This window comes from Polypterus senegalus, chromosome 2 (genome assembly GCF_016835505.1).
Source record: "Polypterus senegalus isolate Bchr_013 chromosome 2, ASM1683550v1, whole genome shotgun sequence".
Lineage (NCBI taxonomy): Eukaryota > Metazoa > Chordata > Cladistia > Polypteriformes > Polypteridae > Polypterus > Polypterus senegalus.
The window spans coordinates 298621752-298644317 of NC_053155.1; the positions used below are offsets into that span (position 1 = coordinate 298621752).

Here is a 22566-nt window from a genome sequence, read left to right on the forward strand (position 1 = left end):
TTCAACCTCATTAGTCTTCCACAGAGTAGTTGGTGACACTCCAAACACAAACACATATCCAGGTCTTCAAAATTGTGCAAGGCATTGTTAAAGCTGAACTTTTTCAATGAAATAGTGAATCGTGTTTATTAGGACACCTTGGGGTGATTGGTGAAGCCCAACGTGTGTGAACTGAACATGCAGTAGTTGACTGTCCTCTTATACAGGGTGGCACACGAAAAACCGAACCATCTCCGACTCCAATGTCGACGTACGTTTCTTAGCCCGTAAACACAAAATGAAAGACAAGCAATACAAAAATCTGTACTTACTGGTTAGAGGAGGTGCTGGAAATGATTTCCTTGTGCGTCAATACACTCTTCTGCACGCCGCACCATATTGTCACAGACGCGACACAGCTCAGCCGCTTCAGTTTTTCCAGTTTCACTCCATATATTGTCCTTCAGTTCCCCTCATGTCTTTGGATTATTGACATACACCTTTCCCTTCAGATTGCCCCCCAGGTAAAAGTCGCAAGTGGATAAGTCCGGTGATCTTGGTGGCCATAAAACTTTGTGACAGTTTCTTCATCTGAGACAACATTGTGAATTCGAGAAAGTGACTCGCGAGAAGTGTGACATGTCGCTCTATTCATATCGCAACGGCTTCCGCCTGTATAACAGCTCGAGCCAGCCGGTCGGAGATGGTTCGGTTTTTTATGTGCCACCCTTTACCATATTTCTGTACTGTAATTTCATATATATTTGTTAGGCTGATTGCATAATTTCATTTTAACAGCACTGCTCTCTAATGCCCAAACTGGCATTATTGTCTCTCCTTTATTCCCCTCAGTTACTATGAGCTCTAACACCTCATCATTTATGAATTAAGTGCTGCAGCAAAATTTACAAAATGGATGCTGTCATGTAAAAGAAAAATACAAATGTAGAAACCACAAGTGAATAGACATGCAGTTGCTTCCAAAAATAGTTTTGTGAAAAATCTGAATAAGTCTAACCACTTTAGGAAGGGCATGTTCAACGTGTCACCATAAGGCCTTTACAGTATGTGTGCAAAACACAGAATGAGTTCAGACTTTATAGTTCATACCTCTCTCAGCTATAGCAATATTCACATTGTCATCAAAAACTGAAGTTTCTCAACTATTTTCAATACAATATTAAAATTATCCAAATTCATCACTTCACTTTTTCCACAGATCTCTCTCTCAGTTATTTCTTCCCAGGCATGAAAGATTGTAGAACATCAATTGGCAGGGGGAAAACAATGGTTGAATTTTTCTCGCTTGCAATGGTGGTTAAAGTCTGAAGGTAGCGCAGCTGGAGAGCTGAAGGAGACTCTGCAATGACTAAGGACGCTTCTTTAAGGTGTCGCGAGGCATTCATCTCCCCCTCAGCAGCGATAACCTAAACGAGAAGCACAGAACAATTAGTGAAAACTCTCACCCTTCAGATCTGGGTGCAACGTTGTGCTGGGAATGATCTTCACGAGAGAATGGCAGAGTTACATTTGCAAAATGAATTTATACAAAATGTAATGAGCAATAATGCACATCTATTAATGTAATGCTTATTTGTTTGCGGGTGTGTGTGTGTGTGCCCTGCGGTGGGCTGACACCCTGCCCGGGGATTTGTTCCTGCCTTGCGCCCTGTGTTGGCTGGCATTGGCTCCTGCAGACCCTCCGAGACCCTGTATTGGGATATAACGGGTTGGATAATGACTGACTGACTTTTTGATTGCAGAACTTTCTTTTCGAGGACGGTACTACAGAAAGGTAGTAGAAATGAGTGAGCGCTGGCAACTAATCTGAATGGGATGTCAGTCCTACAACAAGATGCATAAAACCCAGACAGGAAGCTCACTTGGGTGTAACTGTACTCATTCTGAATGAATGGCTTTCGTCCCTTCACTTTTGAAATAAAATGACATTTTCAAAAGGTGTTGTGCACAGCTCTATGCGCCATTGCATGGCTTAGTAAATTGGTTTTCAAATTCATTCCTGAGGCACAAATGTCTCTTTAGGTTTTATTGCCAAACAGTTTCTTCTTTTTAATTGGTTTCTGTCTTTTCTTGTGTTACTCCAGAAAGCACAAGTTATTGTACATGACTACAAATGGCTACTGTAAATGATTGCTGGATGAGATAAGCATTTATATGTCTTGTAGGTGGAAGAATTCATTCTTTTTAACATGTGCTTTAATATATATACAGTGGTACCTTGGTATATGTCCTTAATCCGTTCCAGATTCTTGGACTTATACCAAACAAATTTTTCCCATAAGAAATAATGGGAAAATGATTAATTCGTTGCCATGAAAAAAAAAATCCTATTGTTATTGGCATATTATACATTGATGGGGTTGTATAAAATAATTTAAACACTGCTTAATACTAAAATACATAAATACAAAAGCAATTAGATGAAATAAATGATAAAGACTTGTCCGATAACAATGAGTTTAATTTTACTGCACAACAAAGGAGAGCGTTACAGCTCTTCCAAAGGAGCCACTTCAGGCGATTGTGTAGCACCACCGTTGTTCTTCTTCTGGCAGTCTTCAATCTAAATCCCTAAAGCAGATTGATTCCATCCAGACTACTGCCTTATTACATCCACTTACAACTCATTTTGCACCCTGGTTAAAAGGACACTGCGGCCGTAGATCTTATATTCCTTTCCTACTTTTTAAATAAAAGAATCGTAGCCTTCAACAAATCCAAAACGTTTACCTTTTCGGCAATCATTAACATCTTCCTTTTGCGCTTGGGCACGGCCCCTGAAGCGGTAGCAGATCATTTTGGAGCCATAATGAAGGGCTTGACTATGCACAAAGATAAACACAAAAGAGCACAACTCTTTACACAGCGAAACACGTTGATGCTGAATGAGCGAGACGAGACTTCCTGGTTAACACTGCATTCAGCAAGCAGGAACTTAACTGCGTGCTCTGATTGGTTAGCTTCTCAGTCAGGAGAACTTAACTGCGTGCTCTGATTGGTTAGCTTCTCAGTCATCCGCCAATAGCGTCCCTTGTATGAAATCAACTGGGCAAACCAACTGAGGAAGCATGTACAGGAAGTAAAAAGACACATTGTCCGCAGAACCCGCGACGCAGCGAAAAATCCGCGTTATATATTTAATTATGCTTTCATATAAAATCCACGATAGAGTGAAGCTGCGAAAGTCGAAGCGCGATATAGTGAGGGATTACTGTACAGGTTAAAACTTTTTTTTTTGAAGGCGCGCGCCTGGTATACCACACGTGTTGGTCTAGCACACGAGTCGTATTCCAAACAAAGGTCGTATACCAAGCAAAATATTTCGCCTCTAAACAGGACGTATACCAAGTTGGACTTATTCCAAAGCAGACGTATACCGTGGTATCACTGTATATATATTTGTTCTTTATTTCGTCTTATACAATTTCTTGTATTAGGAATTTGTTAGTTTTCGCATACCCCTTGGGGTCAGAGTGCAGGGTCAGCCATTGTACAGCACCCCTAGAGCAATCGCAGGTTAAGGGTCTTGCTCAAGGGCCCGTCAGAGTAGGATCTCTTTTGGCAGTGACAGAGATTCGTTCCGGCAACCTTCGGGATACCAGCGCAGATCCTTAGCCTCAGAGCCACCACTGCTCAGGTTATTTAAACCATTATTTGCTAAGAACTACACTAATGGTGTCACGCACGTGCGAGTAAAAGGACATTGTATGGACCAAGCGAAGGTAATTCCACGCCAGGCCAGGGGGCGTGGGGTGTACTAAACCTTCTCCTGTTACCTCTACAGACCAGCTGCAGGAAAACCTCTCTGACTAAGCATTGAAGATGCCAGTTCTGGTTTCAGCGTCTAGGATGATGGCACTTCTTGTCCCCGGTGGATAGGACAACGTCATTTCTAGTCCTGGCACCTAGGATGACGTCACTTCCGGTCCCGGCGACCAGGACGACGTCATTTTCGGTCCCGGCACCTAGGATGAAGTCACTTCCGGTTCTATGGCCTAGACTGACATCAGAAGAAGGTCACTTCCAGCTTCCCTACATCACTTCCAGTCTACTCATTTCAAACCACCATCTTTCCAAACCTTCCTCAGTTCATGTCTGGACTCCAACAGAGACACATCTCTCTACAAAACAATCCCATTGAAGCCAGGGATAATATACGGGTGGCTGGCACAAACCTTTTTAAGTCTGATCTTTTCACAATGGATAGCACAGAAATAGCTGCTGCCCTATAGCATTTAGTATCATTTGTACCCACATCTGCTCTGTTCATCATTAATTGTCAATATATTGACATAATTAAGAGAGTAAACTCCACAAAAATATCAATTACAAAGAACATAAAAAACAGGGTTGAACATTTAAAGTTATGGCACACAATTCTGAAATGTAAATCTCTTATTAGTGCACTTTACTGAATGCGAAATAAGATAAGAAGAAAGATCAGCTAACTAAATAATTTGACTTGAAGGTAAAGATGACTCACCGATTGTGAAATTAGATGAAACAAAAATCTGCAGCCACCAAGGCTTAGTGAAAAGCGGGCAGCAAAGGGCAACACTGCCAGTTCAATCCCTGCCAATTCCTCACTGTGTAACCCCCAGTGGGTCACTCCCTTTTTAAAAGAAATTTGCAATTGTCTCGCTTGTATGATGAATTTGTACGTAAAGGTGTCTGGCAAATATAAATGTTAACACATGTAAATCTCTATAAAGATAAAATCCAACATCTATCTGTCTGTATGTCTGTTCGCTTTTCATGAGAGAAATACTTAACAGATTTAGATCAGGTTTTTTTTCTAGAATTTGCTTAAACATTCCGGTTGATTTTGTGACTTCTGTCATTGAGCTAAGAATCATAGTTCGCTTGCAGGAGTGATATAGTCGTGCTAATCCGAGAGAGAGGATGTGGGCCGAGGGGAGGGAGAAGCGTGACGTTATGAGTGGGGAGCCGGTCTACCTCGGTTTTTTGGAGCGTAATTTGCCCCAACTTAACTAGTGATACTTTTTGTTTATTGATTTTTAAAGTTTGTCCTGTTTCACTATTATGCAGGCGAAGCTGTGTGGATCGGCCAGCAACTTTATATATAGAAGACATAACTCATCTAAAAAATATCTAGAAGATGGCAGAGATTGTCACCCCATGAATAGTAATTAATAAGCTGTGACCACAAAGTTCCAAAAAGTGAAACGCACTAACTATGATGCACAAATTCAGAAATACAAACTTCTTTTTTTAAATACACATTTACATTATTTTGGCAGTAGCCGATTTCATGCTCGTACTGCTGTTAATTGTATAAATTTCTCTTTTCATACTCCTCTGTTGTGTCATGCTTGCTGTGGCCTGATTAATTCCAAGCTGGCATAAGGAAACTGCGAACCCCAGAAAAAGATCTGTAGATGTACAGTATATATCTGTAGTTCTATATTTAAAATCTACTTCATTGAATCATCTTTTGCATTTCACCTAAGCTGATTTTAAATGTGGGTGGCACAGTGACTAGTGCAACTCTTTAATGGATCCAGTATTTGAATCCTGTGTCAGATTGTTGTCCTCATGGAGTTTAATGTTCTCCCCGTGTCTTCAAAAGCTTCCCTCAGGGTACTCCTGCTCCCTTCCCACTTCACACAAAAATGTTACATTTTTGGTTCATTATCTGTTTCAGACTGGCCCTGTGGGTGTGTGTGTGTGAGTGAGTGAGTGAATGAATAAGTGACAGAGTCCAGCAATTGACGTGACGTCTTCTATAGGGTGGCTTCCCAATCACAGATACGGTATGTAATTTCACTCTCTAGCACATTCTGTTAATATGCTTCTTTCAATCAGATCTGAATGTAACGCTTTGATCTGTAATCTTGAACAACTGCAATGTTTTGGAAGGTTTGTATCAAAAGCAATATACTGTACACTGAATTGGGGTTTACTTTAACTTATAACTAGGGGGCTCTGCCCCCTGCTCGCTTCGCTCGCCCACCCCCGTGTTTGGTTTACCGGATATACAATTTAAAGAGATTGTTATTTTCATGGGAATTGTTACATATGCATTATTTTCACTTTTACTTTAAAACTTTTGTAAAAACAATACTTGTCCTTTATTTCTGGCCCCGGGTGTGGTTACATCTCTTTCTTGCAGGATGTATAATGCTGCTCGCGTTGTGAACGGGAGGCAGCTGAATGCACGCTAAGGAGATGCCGTCGGATCATCTGCTGTCTTTCTGCTGCTGGCGAGCTGCCTGTTCTGCTTGTCACATGTCGTGTTTTTAGGAGCTGGGAGCACATGATGCATGTCTGCCAAAAGTAATCCAACAACTGCTAGGCTAGATGTTCGTGGACTTGTTTTAAATTATGGCTCACTGTGTTGTCTCACGTGACGTTGTAAAAACAATACTTGTCCTTTATTTCCAGCCCCGGGTGTGGTTAAATCTCTTTCTTGCAGGACATATAATGCTGCTCGCATTGTGAAGGAGGGGGCTGCTGCTGTCGCGCGTCCCGTCGATCATTTTAAACCCGGTACAGCCGCTGTCCTTTTTGCCACTTCGTGTCTCTGCTGCTCGCGTTGTGAAGACAGGGGGTTAGGGTGGCTGAACGCACGCAAGGAGAAGTGGTCGGGTTATCTGCTGCGAGTTGCGTGTTTTGCTTGTCGCTTGTCATTGTTTTAAGAGCTGGGAGCAAGTTAAAATGTCTCTTGTGGGACTTCAAATTGTCTTCTGAGAAGATCACGTTTCGTCTCTCTAGTCTGCCTCCCCAAGATTTCTTTTTATAACAGAGAGATTACATTTAGCACTGATGTTTACAGGTTGCAGATTCGCATGGTGCATGCAATGAACTGAACATTTTAAGCATTGTCGAGAAAGGAATAGGCGAAAAGAAACGATATGGTGAACTGTGTACAATGTCCACCTTATTTACGTTCTGTCTGAACTGTGCAGTAGGCCGGTACACTGTAACGTCACTACACCAGTGTGTAGTACCCAATTTTCTTCAAGGGATACCCCAGTTCTCCACAATATTGCAAGCATTTTACAGCAAAGGGCTGTCTGTCCCCTACCCTGTTCTTCAAAGTATAAGTATATAAGCGTGCCCGACAATTCAAGCATGAAAACGTACCCGCAACCTTCTTCAAAATTGTATGTATTTCATACAACATTGTAAGGGGTAAAAAGCAGCGTACCCAATAACACAAATTGCTAAGCATGACTTCTTTGAGCTTTGCTGAACTTTCATCCCCTCATTTAGTTTCTGGTAGTGGTCTTCATTTGCATAAAGTGGCAGACCCAATTTTCGGTGAAATGACAGCCTTGGCACTTAGCTCCTACTCACTACAGTATTATTATCAACAAAAACTGACAAATAAAAAAACACGTGTTAGCTAATTTTCTTTTTTCTATAACTGGAACAACTTTCAATCTAATCAGTCAAAGAGTTTGGAGATTTTGGGGTAATTCATTTTTCTATTGGGGAATGGTTTACCCTGAAATTTTAACATATCGAAATGTCCATTCTTAGTGGATGCCCACTGCTTCGATGTATCATCAAGCCAAATTTCAGCTTTTTAACTAAATGAGAAACAGTGCGTTGGTTGATGAGTGAGGCACTGAGTTAGTTGGTTAGTCAAATTCGCATTATATACTGTAATGGACGGCAGGCATGGGCTGGCATCCTGACCTGGCCAGGAGGCCACAATACAGATTGGCAGACTGATCCCTGCTTTTGCCAGGAGGTTGGCAAGAGGTGGCAACCTCAGAGTGAATAGGCTGGCATTTGGCAGGGATGGACCATTGTCTCCTACCTGTCCAGGAGACCAGTGTGACGGAAGGGCCGAGGAAGATAATCTGTCAGGACTACGGGCTCCCCCCATATGCTAGATGGCAACATCCCTGGGTTAAGATTCCAAAACAGACATCCTCAGGGTATACTGGGGCCTGTTGCCCCGTAGGGCAGCCCAGTTGTGTTCTGTGGGGGCCACTGGGATTATTGATCCCTACTTTGTGGGGCTTCCAGTTGACCTGAAAGTGTTTCCACCAGGTTATGCCTTAGCACCGCAAGTGTTCCTGGGTCCAAGAAAAAAGAAGCCACACAGCCTCATCCTGGCAAGTTGGAGTCGGGTGTGTTATGTCCAGAATTGAACCCTGTGTTTCTTTAAGAGTTTTGGACATAGTTGATTTCATAAAAGACAAGGGGCAGGATGGGAATCAGGGAGTGTGGTGAACTGGGGGTTTGTGGGGAAAACACAGAAAGAATAGAAGGAAGAAAAACGTTTGGGCAAAACCCGTGGGTAAAGAGTTTTTTTGTCTGGATACAACAGGGTGGAAGAGGACAAAGCTTGCCTAAGAGCAGTGGAGGAATATCAGGAGGGACTGGACGTGTGTTTGTGTTTATTAAGACGTCTTTGTAAAGTCAATTATTGTTAATAAACCTTGTATTTGCACCCAGGATTTGTGTCTGTGAAGTTGTTTCTGGGGATTGGGATGCTGCAACACCACCTACTGGTTACAAAAGTAACAACAACAAAGTAAACTTACCTTGGCTTTCGCTTCTCTGGCAGCTTCTGCCTCTGCAGCCATTGCCCTCTGCATTTGAACGGGCAGTTTGACATCCTTAATTTCCACACGTTCAACTTTAATTCCCCAGTTGTCAGTTGCTTCATCAAGGGTCACCTGAAACGGAAAAAAATAAAGACGTCTCGTGTTATTGCAGGTATCTCAAAAGTTTTGTTTTCCATCCAACTATCCAGTCTTTTTGAACACACTCAATTCAGTTCACTGCCCATCCCAGCAACTTTGGGTGCAAACTGGAACCGATCTGGGCTGGTTAAATTCAACATCACTCAGTAAAGCATTAACATAGCATGGTGAAACATCAAAGGGCTTTGGGAAACAAGTGCAGATGTAGTGGGGTCCAAAAGAAGTTGCCAGCTTCAAAGAAGAAACGCCCTTATAAGCAGCAGCTTCATGAGACGCTTAAGCCAGTGGAGATCTCATTTGGTTCGAGTAGGTAGTAAGACAGTTGTTTTTTTTACACTCCATGCGATACGTGGATCAGAGTTTGTATCTTGGCAGTTCAGTGGGGAGTCCATCAGGAGCAGGCGACAGCCCTGGATACACTGGTTCTGTGACCCAAAATCACAAACAAAAAAACAAAACTCGCCAAGAAAGGAGAGCTTTTATGAAAGAATGTAGAAGGGCACACATGAAACAGGCCCAACACCAAGAGATATCCCTAAAATCACAATCAGCTGACAGAGGTTTCCTTTGACTCGATTGGCTAAAATTCATTTTTTCACCACTTTGCGTTAAATACGGACCTGACTGAGGGGGATGCTGGAGGCACAGCACGAACAAAGAAATGAGCCCAGGCGTTAACTGGGCCAAGATTGGAGCTTAGGGAACTCTGCACCACCATGTGCCACAATACCTCCCCAATACATTTAGTTTCTTTTCACTTACTGAATATTTAATAACACACTTAACACTATTTCATATATAAACCGTGTCTAGTTATTTATATATGCTTTAAAAAATATTATTATTAAATTATAATACGAAGTGACAGACAAAAATAACTGGATTGTTAAAAAAGTATATTTATTGATGAATTCCAGCATTCTAAATATTGTCACCTTCTATATACTCCCTCTCCCGATCTCAACACCACTCCATGCGTATCTTCCATTAACTAAAACAGGGCTGGAAGTCTTCTTGCTTGAGGTTCTTCGTGAACAAGTAAAAATCATCCATCCATCCATTATCCAACCCGCTATATCCTAACTACAGGGTCACGGGGGTCTGCTGGAGCCAATCCCAGCCAACACAGGGCGCAAGGCAGGAAACAAACCCCAGGCAGGGTGCCAGCCCACCGCAGGACACACACACACACACACCAAGCACACACTAGGGACAATTTCGGATCGCCAATGCACCTAACCTGCATGTCTGGACTGTGGGAGGAAACCCATGCAGACACGGGGAGAACATGCAGACTCCACACAGGGAGGACCCGGGAAGCGAACCTGGGTCTCCTAACTGCAAGGCAGCAGCGCTACCCACTGTGCCACCGTACCGCCCAAGTAAAAATCACAGGGGGCTAAATTGGGCGAATAGCGAGGATGATCGAGGACAGGAATGTTTTTGTCTGTCAAAGACTGCTTTATGGAAAAAGCATTGTGTGCAGGAGCATTGTCTTGGTGAAGCACCACATTCTCTTGTCCTTTCTTGAAACGCTTGTGCCACTCAAAAACTTGTGTGCGAGACAAGCTGTTATGACGTACACTGTTTTTATCATTTCATACGTTTCTGTGGCCGTTTTGTTCAATTTCGTGAGAAATTTGATGTTGATTTGCTGTTCGATTTTTTCACCCGACATTATAGCGGCAACTCGTGTAGCGATTGTTGTGCAAATACTGACTGGGCTATTCACAGATATACCTAGTTGGCTGGCGGTTAGGGAGGGCGTGTAGGAGGTGATGAGATAGTTTTATGGTTCACGTTTCGCTGACCTCCAGACGGTTTTCCAGGAAAGCCCAAATCCCAGTCCAGTTATTTTTGTGCCTCACCTCATATTTCCATCAGTTTTCTTCTTTTGCTTTTTCCTGAAGTATCCCTAGATTTACAGAGTGGTTATTGTCCTATGTACAGGGTATAGTGTATTGGTAGAAAAGATGTGGTGTTGTGGACTTTACACTAAAATAACTCTGATTCATTCTGTGATCCTATGCAACATTTTTTATGAAGGACAGACAGAAGAGAAAATGGGGGTTGCTGTTTATTTTAAATAATTTAAATACAAGTCTTCTTCAGTTGGATGATGAATCACATCTTAGTAAGGACATCTGGATCTGCCTGGAAAGCAGTAGGGAAAGAGGCCTTATTTTAGGAGTGTGCTATAGACCAAGGTTCCTCAACTCCGGTCCTGGAGGACCACAGTCACTGTTTCCATTCTAACCCTTCACTTAATTAGTGACCTGTTTTTGCTGCTAATTAACTACTTTTGAATTAATTTTAATTGACTTGTGTTTTTAAGATTTCTTCCCCTGAAATTCTTCATCATTCCTCTTAATTGCTTAATTTCTTTCCTTAAGTTGCACCCAAACAGAAATGAAATGTGAAGTGAGTGAGCCAACAGTGAGACCAACTAAGTCAGGGCCTCAAACTCCAACTAGTTGCTTAATTAGACGTCGAGTCTTGTTGTTAATTAAACCCGATCTTTAATTCCGCATTAATCTAGACTGATTAGGTGCGCCAGGAATCAGGACCAGAGTGAGTGGCAGACAGGCAAAGAATCATGGCAGGGGTGCCCGCAGCCCCAAACAAAGCACTCGGAGTCTCAGGACAGGCAGCAGAATCAAGATTTATTGTATCATATACATATAGAGTCACTTAAGATGGGAATGAGTGTCCAGCCATAAGCACCTTTTACTTTTATTACACTTATCATTTAAGCCATTATTCTTCCTCATCTGACTCCTAACATTCCATTACTCCAATCCCGTCTCTAATGAATTCCACCAATAATTCTTAGTTGAGGGGGTGTCAGACCCTGCTCTGTCTGTCTTATCTGTTTGATAAGGACTATTCTTGCTTGCTACCATGATTTAAGCAAGGGGGCCTATCCTTCAGCTCTCTAGCATGTCTGACATTTGGCTTATGAAAAACTGGTGTTTCCCAGCTCATACAAAATAATAAGGAATATGTAGGCATAAGTCTTTTTAGTCCTAACTTTTATATCTTAATGCCTATTAAAATATAGAGTTTACTTTTCTCATGTGTTTATAATACTTTCTAATACGTACAGATTACCAATTTTAAGAATACGTTTTTCTATACCAACAGCTAAAACTAGGCCATGCTATATAAAATTAATTCAACACATATCAGCATTTCTACAATTAAGTGGCTAAAAAAGAAAGTTTTTAAAGTTTTGGAATGGTGGAGTCAAAGTCCAAAACACCGGACCATCGAGAAACTGTGGTGAGGCCTTAAGAGAGCTGTGGAGTAAGTGATAGTCTCAAATATCAGTGAACTGAAGCAGTGTTATGAGGTGGAGAGGACCATAATTTAAGGAATAGAAGAGATGAGACTGATAAGTTTACACAAGAAAAAAATATCTGTAGTGGTGGTTCTTCAAGCTGCCAAACTGGGTATACATTCACATTGTTCACATGTGGCTTCTTCGTGTCGGTTTATTGCTTTGTTGAATTTATATATGTAAAATTCTTTTCGCGTTTGAAACGGAAATTGAGTATGACCATGCGAAACAGAAATTACGTAGGACCACAGAACATATTATAATACAGGAACTAATCACTTTGTTTGTGGATGCCATTTTTATATCGTGTTTATGAATTGTTATTATTTGTGTGAGTCCGATCTCCGATCTATCCCATAGAAGTGCGCCCTGCATCACCCTCTCCCAGCCCTCCTCTCTGAACTCCGGCGCTGAGCCGTCCGCCGCCAGGCGCGTTCTGACAGTGAAGTTTTATTTATTCATCCAAGTGACTGTCGCGGAAACTGCCACATTGTAACTTTTTTTTAATTGCCAGTACTTGATAGTAGAAGAGATGAAGAAACCAGCTTTGTGTCTTTCTACTTCTTAACTGTGCCGAGCTATAAACAATGTGAAGACAAGACCGTCTTCAGCGGCGAGGGGTCGTAACAACAAAGTGGACGCTCGGAGGCAGGAATGTCAGGCTGCTCTGCCGTGTCGACAGCTTCACAGTTTCGGGCAGCGTCTGCTCTTCTCGCACTGTTTGTGACACTTCAAGTGCCCTGTCGGCTCCTTGGACAGTGGAAATCTTTGTGAATGAGTGTAGTCGGCGCCATCAAAGTGTGACTCTCTTGGTAAATTGCGGTGCACGGCTACTTATTGTCCCTTAAGGTGAGATCTGGTCACTAAAACCCCGTAACATTCAAGGTTGCTTTTGTGATGAATTCTTTTAAGAAAATGGAAGGTTTACATCTAAGAATATGTACCAACCTCTTCATGTAAACTATTAGACTTGGGAATTATTTGGACCTTCTGCCCGTTAAGCACGGAAGGGCAGCGTCCACACTTCTCAGAATAATTTTTCTCTTAAATCACAGTCACGTTGTGCAAGGTTGTCAGGCAGGTAGTTTACCCGAAACCAATGCAGTAATACTCAATGTATCTTTACTTCTTAAATGTTAATGTTGTACTGTTTAATAATCTATACACTTCTTATATATCATTCAAATTCTTTTATCAAAATGTTTTACTACTTAATAACTTATTTTATAAATACTACATTTTATTTTTTCCCTTGCACTCATTGAGCGAAGCCACTGGGTAATCAGCTAGTAACCAATAAAATAGTAAAACCTGTTAAGTGTAGATTTATCTAATTTTGGGACTTTGTAAGGACTAGAAAATTGTTAGCAATGACCTAAACCAAAGAACTGAAACCAATGTGACGTTACATTCCAAATAGCATTTGTGTTATACTTCATAAATTGGATATTGACAAGTACAGCTATATTTGAATACGCCCTACCCCTGAATTTTACCCCTGCCATTTCAGCATCACAGCTGTTGAGTACTTGACTTCTCAACGTACAACTTCTGGTTTCTCTCTCTTACTGTTCGTTTCTTACCTGCATGTTGTGTGCGATTTCTTCTCTGTCTGACAAGATGTCAGAGAGGTTCTTTGTGCCGAGGACGTTTCTTAGGGTTGTCTGTGCCAGCAGGCGCGTTGACAAATCTGCCATTGAGACATTAGCAACTGATGAGACAGCAGATTGCACCCGGTAGTAAACGACTCCATCAACACAGATGGTCACTGAGTCCTTGGTGAGAATCTGGAATAATAAAAAATGTATTATTTTCTTTGATTTAACTCTAAAACTTGGCAAAGCAAGTGTGAAGAGAGGTGCCTTTGAGGTAAAATATGCAAATATTGCTTTACTTACTTACTTGTGACAAACAACTTTAATGTTATATAGCAACTAACCATGCGATCGTGCAGCACCTGAACTAACGCTTACCAGACCATATAACATTTGTATCAAGTTTTCCAGGTGCACGAGTTAAAGGTGTAGAAAGAAGAGTCCCAACAGTCCTTGAGAAGCACAAGGGCAGGACTATTGGGATGATTGTAATCCATGAAGTCGTTACCCACGTTCAGTATTAACAGTTGAAATTCCTAAGGACGGACTTCACATCCCTCATTCAGGCCATGAAGGAGAAGATCCTGGCTGTGAGAATTGTTGTATCAGTTCCCATTGTTCTGTAGATCAGATGAAACCTACAGTTGACTCCTGGCCCTAAACACATGGATAAGAACCTTCGGCGAGACGTGAAACATCAGCTTTGTTGACAACTGGGACCTTTTCAGGGAGAGGACGCTTTTCTACAGACATGATGGCCTACATCCAAACAGATTCGGTGCCCAAGTAAAATATATCTCAAAGGTAATCTGGCTGTCTTGACTACACAATTTTAGTCCTAATGTTTTTTATAATGCCGTGTTAGGATGTGATCATTCTGTAGTAAGTTCACCTATAGATGTGCACTGTATTAGCACTGAAACATAGTCTAACTAAAAAACCTGAACATAGTAATATACATGTAAATACCTTAATTATCATTTCACCTATAGATGTGCACTTTATTAGAAGTATAATAACAGATCATAGATTAAATAAAAATCACATAAAGCGGCATAAATAACTTAATTACCATTTCAACTGCAATAACACTTCCATTCAGCTCTGCTCTTCCAAGACCGTAAATCTGCCTTTAGTAAGTATTAGAGCTTTAACAAGCAAGAGTTTTTACATCAACGATATACAGTATGTGAAAATAGACTTTGTGCATTAAGTGAAATGTGGCTCAGCTCTGATGGCACGGTAGTGTTAATTGAAGCAGCACCTCCGAATTACAGTTTTGTTCATTCAGTTCTCCAAGGCCAAAAAGGTGGTGGTTTAGCAAGCATTGACTCAAGTTGATTAAACTAAAGATGCCAATTTTGGTACTTTTGCGCGCTTCGAATATGTTGCCGTGATTATTCAAGGAGTGTTGCAGTCTCTTGTATTGGCCACTTGTAGACCTTCAAAATATAAAGCTCTTGAGGATTTCTCAGACTTAGTATTTATAATAAAAACTAACTACGAGAGGTTCCTAATTGTAGGCAATTGCAGTCTTCATGTGGATAACCAATGTGACCCAAAAGCAAGAGAATTCATGTAAACTTACTGCACTCTTTTGATCAGAGTCAACACATCAGCCACCCACACTTAAGGGAGGACACACACTGGATTTAGTGATTTCAAAAGGATTACAAGTTTATGTGTGGTAGGTCATGGATATCAATATATCGGACCATTTTTGCAAATTATTTTATGTAGAAATACTGATAAACTAAAACTAATGAGAATCTGGATATTAATAAACATTAATAATTCTGATAGTGTAACCATTAAGGTGGAAAATTTGAAAGCTAAGGTGAGAGCTGCAGCTGACACAGTGGCCCCTGAAAATGCTGATAAGAAATTCCCCAGCACTATTCTACCTTGGAAGACCCAAAGAGTGTTTGATTTAAAGAGAACATGCTGAGCTTAAATGAAGAAAAACTGAACTGATAGACCACTATGAAATATTGATGGCAAAAATAACTGAATATAACAATGCAGTACACCTTGAAAGACAGTCCTATTTCTCTAAAATAATAAGTGATAATGCTCAGTTTTATTCTCAACTATTGATTGTCTTCAAACACAGCCCACTCAGTGGTATACGACCTAAAAACTACTAGTGAAACTTGTGAGGCTTTTGCTAATTTTTTTTTTTTTAACACAGAATAAATGATATTAGAAAAAAAGTTAATCTGATGTAATTGACAGGGTACTTGAATTGGTTAACTCATCATTAGATACGGGGGTCTTCCCTGACTGCCCAAAGACTGTATTTGTTAAACTCTGTCTTTGACAACTTTAGACCAATTTCTAGCCTGCCTTTCTTAAGTAAAATTCCTGAAAGGACAGTTTATAAGCAGCTAAATGATTATTTGATTAAACATTCTATTCTTGACTAGTTTCATTCAGGTTTTAGAATGAAGTACAGAAACTGCGGTAGTTAAGGTAATAAATGATTTGCAGGTTAATGCAGCAGAGGCCATTTATCTGTTCTTGTTCTCTTAGACTTGAGTGTAGCATTTGACACCACAGACCACCGTATTCTTATAAGTCTCCTTAGACAATGGGTGGGCTTCTCTGAAAGAGTCTTAAAGTAGTTTCAGTTTTATTTAACAGGCAGAAAATTCTTTGTTAGTTGTGGTGATTATACGTCGGAGACCTATGATATTTTATATGGTGTTATCATGAGGATCTATTCTGAGTCCGATGCTTTTTCTAATCTACAGACTTCCGTTAGGTCAGATTATCTCAAAACACAAGGTGAGTTACCCCAGCTATGCAGACGACACACAGCTTTATTTATCAGTAGCTTCTGATGACCCTGAGGCTCTTGACTCTCTGATCCAATGTCTTAGCAGTATTTCCAAATGAATGAGTAATAACTTTCTCAAACTATATAAGGGAAAAAAACAAAAATCTTTGTGATTGGCAAATATGGAAATAGCAAGGGAATTGGAAATAAACTTGATCACTTAGGCTTAAAAGTCAAGGTGAAGGTAAAGAATTTAGGGGGCAACTATTGACTCTGACCTAAACTTTAAATCACATATTAACCAGATTACTAGAACTGCATTTTTTCACTTAAGGAATATAGTAAATATTAGACCTCTTATAACATTACAAAATGAAGAAAAATGATTTCATGCTTTTGTTTGTAGTTGACTAGATTACTGTAATGCACTCCTAACAGGAATACCTAAGAAAGACATTACTTGGTTACTAGTGCAGAATTCAGCAGCCAGAAACTTAACTAGAAAAAGAAAATTTGAGCACATCTCACCAGCTTTAGCGTCACTACATTGGATACCCATGTCATTTAGAATTGACTTTAAAATACTGGTAATGGTGGATAAAGTCTTATGTAATCTCGTCCCTTCCTATATTTTGGAATGCCTGTCCCCCTACACTAATCTTAAGTCGTAACCTTAAATCTTCAAATGGGGATCTGTTTATAATTCCGAGAGCAAAGCTTAAATGAAGTGATGAGGCGGCCTTTTGTTGTTATGTACCTAAAATCTGGAATTCTTTACCAATTGAGATACAGCAGGCTACTACTGAGAACATTTTAAAAAAACTGCTAAACAATGATTATTTTAATTTGGCTTTTTTTGTAGCTACATTTTAGCTGTACTCCCAATAAACTATGTAGGCACTGAACTATCATATACTTCTGGTAATTACAATCTTTTCTAATCTCTGCTTTTCTCTTGCTGTCTTTTTCGGTTCTTCTGTGGCAGTGCTCTGCTCTACCACCACCTGATGGAGGCACCATGCAGCCACCAGTGATGCTGGCATGAAGGAGGGTGTCTCCGCTGTCTACGAGACCAACTTCATTGAATCCTCTCAGATGAAGGCTGGAAACAAAGAGGACTCACTTAAGAACATTAACATTAGGCAGAATGTCCAAAGGGGGCTGGGGGGTCTTTTGGCCTTGGGACCCCTGCAGATTTTGTTTTTTGTTTTCTCCAGCTTAACTGTTTTTTTTTTTTAATTTCCTGTCCTCCCAGCCATCTAGCCTTATCAGCAGACTCGTCTTTAGAGACTTACATCATGTTATTGTATATAAGGACACTAAATCTTCTACTTGATTTTGATCTGTTTTTTAAGATCTTATAGATATATTTGTTTTTTTCTTTGTTACATATTCTTAATCTTAGTTGTTTTCTTTTCTTGTAACTTTCTCTTTGATATCTTGTGAAGCACTTTAAGCTACATTATTTATATGAAAATGTGCTATAGAATGAAACATTGTTGTTTACAGTATGCCAACTACAACTCGTTCTGTTTCATTTGTGTTTTATTTTAGTGTGTTTTTATTTTAGAACTGTTTAGATGGTGACTCTTAAACTGTGTGACGAAGACTATAACTATATTTTAGAGCTCATAAACTTTTCCGTAATCAAAATGTTCTGTAACGAAAATAGCATGGAAGGTACAAAGAACTTATCAGATCATTAATATTCATGAGGTCAAATTTGGGATTAGATCAAATTCTCGGGTGTATGCAAAATAGACATAAACAGAAATTCTGGGGAAATGAGTGTAAAATTGTTAAATTAGAATGTGAATTTTTAAACTTAAAGCGACCAGTGTGTGTATGCTTATGAGAATATGTGAAATGGAGGGGTGGGACTTTAAAATGAACATGTTTCAAAAATAACTTAATTAACAATCACCCAGTCCATGGGGCACTAGAAATTAAAAGGATTTGAAAAGATGCAGTAGGAGGAGAGAGGGACAAATAACTGACAAGCAGAAGAGGATGGGAAAGCTGATGTGTAAATAAAATGCATTATTATTGTTATTAAGGCATCTTGGTCAGACTTTGCCACCTACAGTGTGCCCCTCCGCTCCCAAACATCACACTTGGTTTAAGAAAACAAAGACTGTAACCGCCAAAGATACTGGCACCTAATAAGAAGCTTGCTGTGTGACTCTGATTTGACTCGTTCAGGTTATATGGTTTCAAATCTAACTTTTACACCTGCCTTCTAGTTCTTCAAGTAAACATAAGTAATGATTGAAATGGCTGGAGTATTGCTTTGTTGAAGTTGTCCTTTTGTTTATTGACATTTAGTAATGACCAATAATTGTTAAAGAAATGAACTGTGTCTATTTAAGGTTACGTACTGTCAGGGGTAGCCATTAGCCCTCGGCTTCGGTTAGATTGCATAGACCTTTAAAGGTAGCCAGCGTGATGCAAAAACCCGACAGGTGTAGCAGTTCTTGGCTTTTGCTAAGGTATTCTGAAGTACAGGCCTTTCAGGAGAAACAAATCTGATGATAGATAGATAGATAGATAGATAGGAAATGCACTAAATAGATAGATAGATAGATACAGTGCATCAGGAAAGTATTCACAGCGCATCACTTTTCCACATTTTGTTATGTTACAGCCTTATTCCAAAATGGATTAAATTTATTTTTTCCTCAGAATTCTACACACAACACCCCATAATGACAACGTGAAAAAGTTTACTTGAAGTTTTTGCAAATTTATTAAAAATAAAAAACTGAGAAATCACATGTATATAAGTATTCACAGCCTTTGCCATGAAGCTCCAAATTGAGCTCAAGTGCATCCTGTTTCCCCTGATCATCCTTGAGATGTTTCTGCAGCTTAATTGGAGTCCACCTGTGGTAAATTCAGTTGATTGGACATGATTTGGAAAGGCACACACCTGTCTATATAAGGTCCCACAGTTGACAGTTCATGTCAGAGCACAAACCAAGCATGAAGTCAAAGGAATTGTCTGTAGACCTCCGAGACAGGATTGTCTTGAGGCACAAATCTGAGGAAGGTTACAGAAAAATTTCTGCTGCTTTGAAGGTCCCAATGAGCACAGTGGCCTCCATCATCTGTAAGTGGAAGAAGTTCAAAACCACCAGGACTCTTCCTAGAGCTGGCTGGCCATCTAAACTGAGTGATCGGGGGAGAAGGGCCTTAGTCAGGGAGGTGACCAAGAACCCGATGGTCACTCTGTCAGAGCTCCTGAGGTCCTCTGTGGAGAGAGGAGAACCTTCCAGAAGGACAACCATCTCTGCAGCAATCCACCAATCAGGCCTGTATGGTAGAGTGCCCAGACGGAAGCCACTCCTTAGTAAAAGGCACATGGCAGCCAACCTGGAGTTTGCCAAAAGGCACCTGAAGGACTCTCAGACCATGAGAAACAAAATTCTCTGGTCTGATGAGACAAAGATTGAACTCTTTGGTGTGAATGCCAGGCGTCACATTTGGAGGAAACCAGGCACTGCTCATCATCAGGCCAATACCATCCCACAGTGAAGCATGGTGTGGCAGCACCATGCGGTGGGGATGTTTTTCAGCAGCAGGAACTGGGAGACTAGTAAAGGTAAAGGTAAAGATGACTGCAGCAATGTACAGAGACATCCTGGATGAAAACCTGCTCCAGAGCACTCTTGACCTCATACTGGGGCGACGGTTCATCTTTCAGCAGGACAACGACCCTAAGCACACAGCCAAGATGTCAAAGGAGTGGCTTCAGGACAACTCTGTGAATGTCCTTGTGTGGCCCAGCCAGAGCCCAGACTTGAATCTGATTGAACATCTCTGGAGAGATCTTAAAATGGCTGTGCACCGACGCTTCCCATCCAACCTGATGGAGCTTGAGAGGTGCTGCAAAGAGGAATGGGCGAAACTGGCCAAGGATAGGTGTGCCAAGCTTGTGGCATCATATTCAAAAAGACTTGAGGCTGTAATTGCTGCCAAAGGTGCATCGACAAAGTATTGAGCAAAGGCTGTGAATACTTATGTACATGTGATTTCTCAGTTTTTTTATTTTTAATAAATTTGCAAAAACCTCAAGTAAACTTTTTCAACGTTGTCATTATGGGGTGTTGTGAGTAGAATTCTGAGGAAAAATGAATTTAATCCATTTTGGAATAAGGCTGTAACATAACAAAATGTGGAAAAAGTGATGAATACTTTCTGGATGCACTGTGATTACTTTCTGGATGCACTGTAGATAGATAGATAGATAGATAGATAATTAAAAAAAAATGTAAAAAATTAATGTAATCTTTATTTTGCACAATAATAAAAAACATGAACACATCAATATAAATAACAATTTCTCAAGAAAAATAATAATTACATTACACCTCCACTACTCTCCAATACACGTCCCCTACATCGCACACAAATTTAAATACTTTATCATGATTAGTAAATAGCTACATATTTAATTAAGATAATCGTTTTACTCCTCCACTACTCCCTGGTCCACACCTCCTACCCCACCCATTAAGTCAAATACTCAAGTTTGAAGTAAGTATTGAGTACTCAAAACAATCCTTATAACATTTAACATAACATTCGCACACCAGCACTTCTTCATTATTCCAAATTGATTTTTAGTCTGATAGTTTCTATATAAAAAACATACAGTATATGGATGTGAAAAGAGCTCCACTGTCAGTAAAAAGGTTAAGAACCTCCACATGTTTGTTTCTGTCCTGCAGGCTATGGACTCTCAGAAACTTGTCTTCCTATCCTGTTGTGTCTTTGGCTCTGCCAGGTCTGTTCCTGTCAGAATTTCTTCCAGTTACCAAGGTTCTTTTGGCAGTGTAAGAAACTGAACACCTTGGTTTTCTTTGCAGTTTCTGTAATGGAATAACTTACACTTTTAAGGGTTATAATAGTCTGCCTGTCATCTTTTGTTAATTGCACACTGTCCAAATAATATTACACAGTTGGCACCCCTGTAGGAATTGTTTGCATCAGTTTTCAAGACCAAATTAACTTTCACTGCTTCACGTAAGTTGTTAACCTCTTAATAAGGAGGCTTTTTTTGTATAACTTTGTAAATTACATTATTTTTCAGTTTTTGGTAACCTAATTTTTTTTAAAACTTGGTTGCTTACTAGCTCACTTGGAACCTTTTCATATTATTCACTGGAGTTGAACTGATTAAACTTAAACTGAATAAAATTGTCTTACCTCTTGAGGAGGAATGTCAAATGAAATAGTTCGGATGTCAACTTTAATAAACGAGTCCGTGCAGGGCAGCACAAAGAAAATTCCTATAAAAAAATACAAGCTGATGACTTTTCGTGTTGTTAACATTCAGTAGTTGCTCAGATTATTCATCTGTCTATAATCTGCCATCACATTTCTGTTTTCCACACAGTAATCAATGAGTAATTCAAGACCTGAGCTTCGTCTAAATTTAGTTAACTAGAGTGCTGCATGACAAGTCTTCCTTTTGCTGAGTAGGTGCATTGTTTCACTGAAGCGCTGGGTGAATGTCACGTGGACTTTAAGGACTGTTTGTCACGGACCTCCTTGGTTATTACTTTTATCAACTGTGTATGTGTAAATGATTGATAGTGTGCTGACACAGTTGGTGTCTCATGGTCAGACGCAGGCCCAGTTTCTGATTGCATGTTCCCCTGGTATCTGTCTGCAGTTTTCCTCCTGGTGTTCTTGTGTTACTCCCTCAACCTAAACACATACAAGAGGTAACTGTGTATGAGGATGCCAGTCCTTTCTAGGGCACACTCAGAAACTCCAAACCAATCGACCTGACCAACATGTCTTTAAAATGCATGAGGAGATGGAGTACGTAGAGAAAGTCCTGACTATCACTATAAAATAAAGCAGAGAACAAGATTTGAAAGTAGGACCCTGGAGTTTTGAGGAGGGGGAACAAACTGGAGCTCATTCTGTTCATTTTCAACTTAAAACATAGAGAAGTAGAGTTATACGGCAGTGCACAGGTTAGTGCTCTTGCCCCAAAGGTTCAGGAAGTAACATTCAAACCTGACCAGTTTAAATGTCTGTGTGGAGGTTGTGAGCTCTCCCATTTGCTGTGTTGTTTATTTGCTAGTTCTCCAGGTTCTCCACCCAGGTTAGCTTATCTGATGACTCTAAATGAGTCCTGCATAAGTGAGTGAGACC

At 40.3% G+C, this 22566-nt stretch overlaps 1 protein-coding gene across 1 annotated transcript in view; it reads right to left on the bottom strand.

Annotated features, from left to right (window-relative positions):
- Positions 1–883: 883 nt before the first annotated feature.
- Positions 884–22566, bottom strand: part of LOC120524022 (stomatin-like) — a 34708-nt gene continuing 13025 nt past the window's right edge. Inside the window, exons 4-7 of the mRNA XM_039745824.1 lie at positions 21607–21689; positions 13608–13811; positions 8523–8657; positions 884–1406 (exon numbers count right to left, since the gene is read on the bottom strand). Coding sequence (XP_039601758.1) covers positions 1212–1406; positions 8523–8657; positions 13608–13811; positions 21607–21689 — 617 coding nt within the window. The 3' untranslated portion in view covers positions 884–1211. The remainder of the gene's footprint in view (positions 1407–8522; positions 8658–13607; positions 13812–21606; positions 21690–22566) is intronic.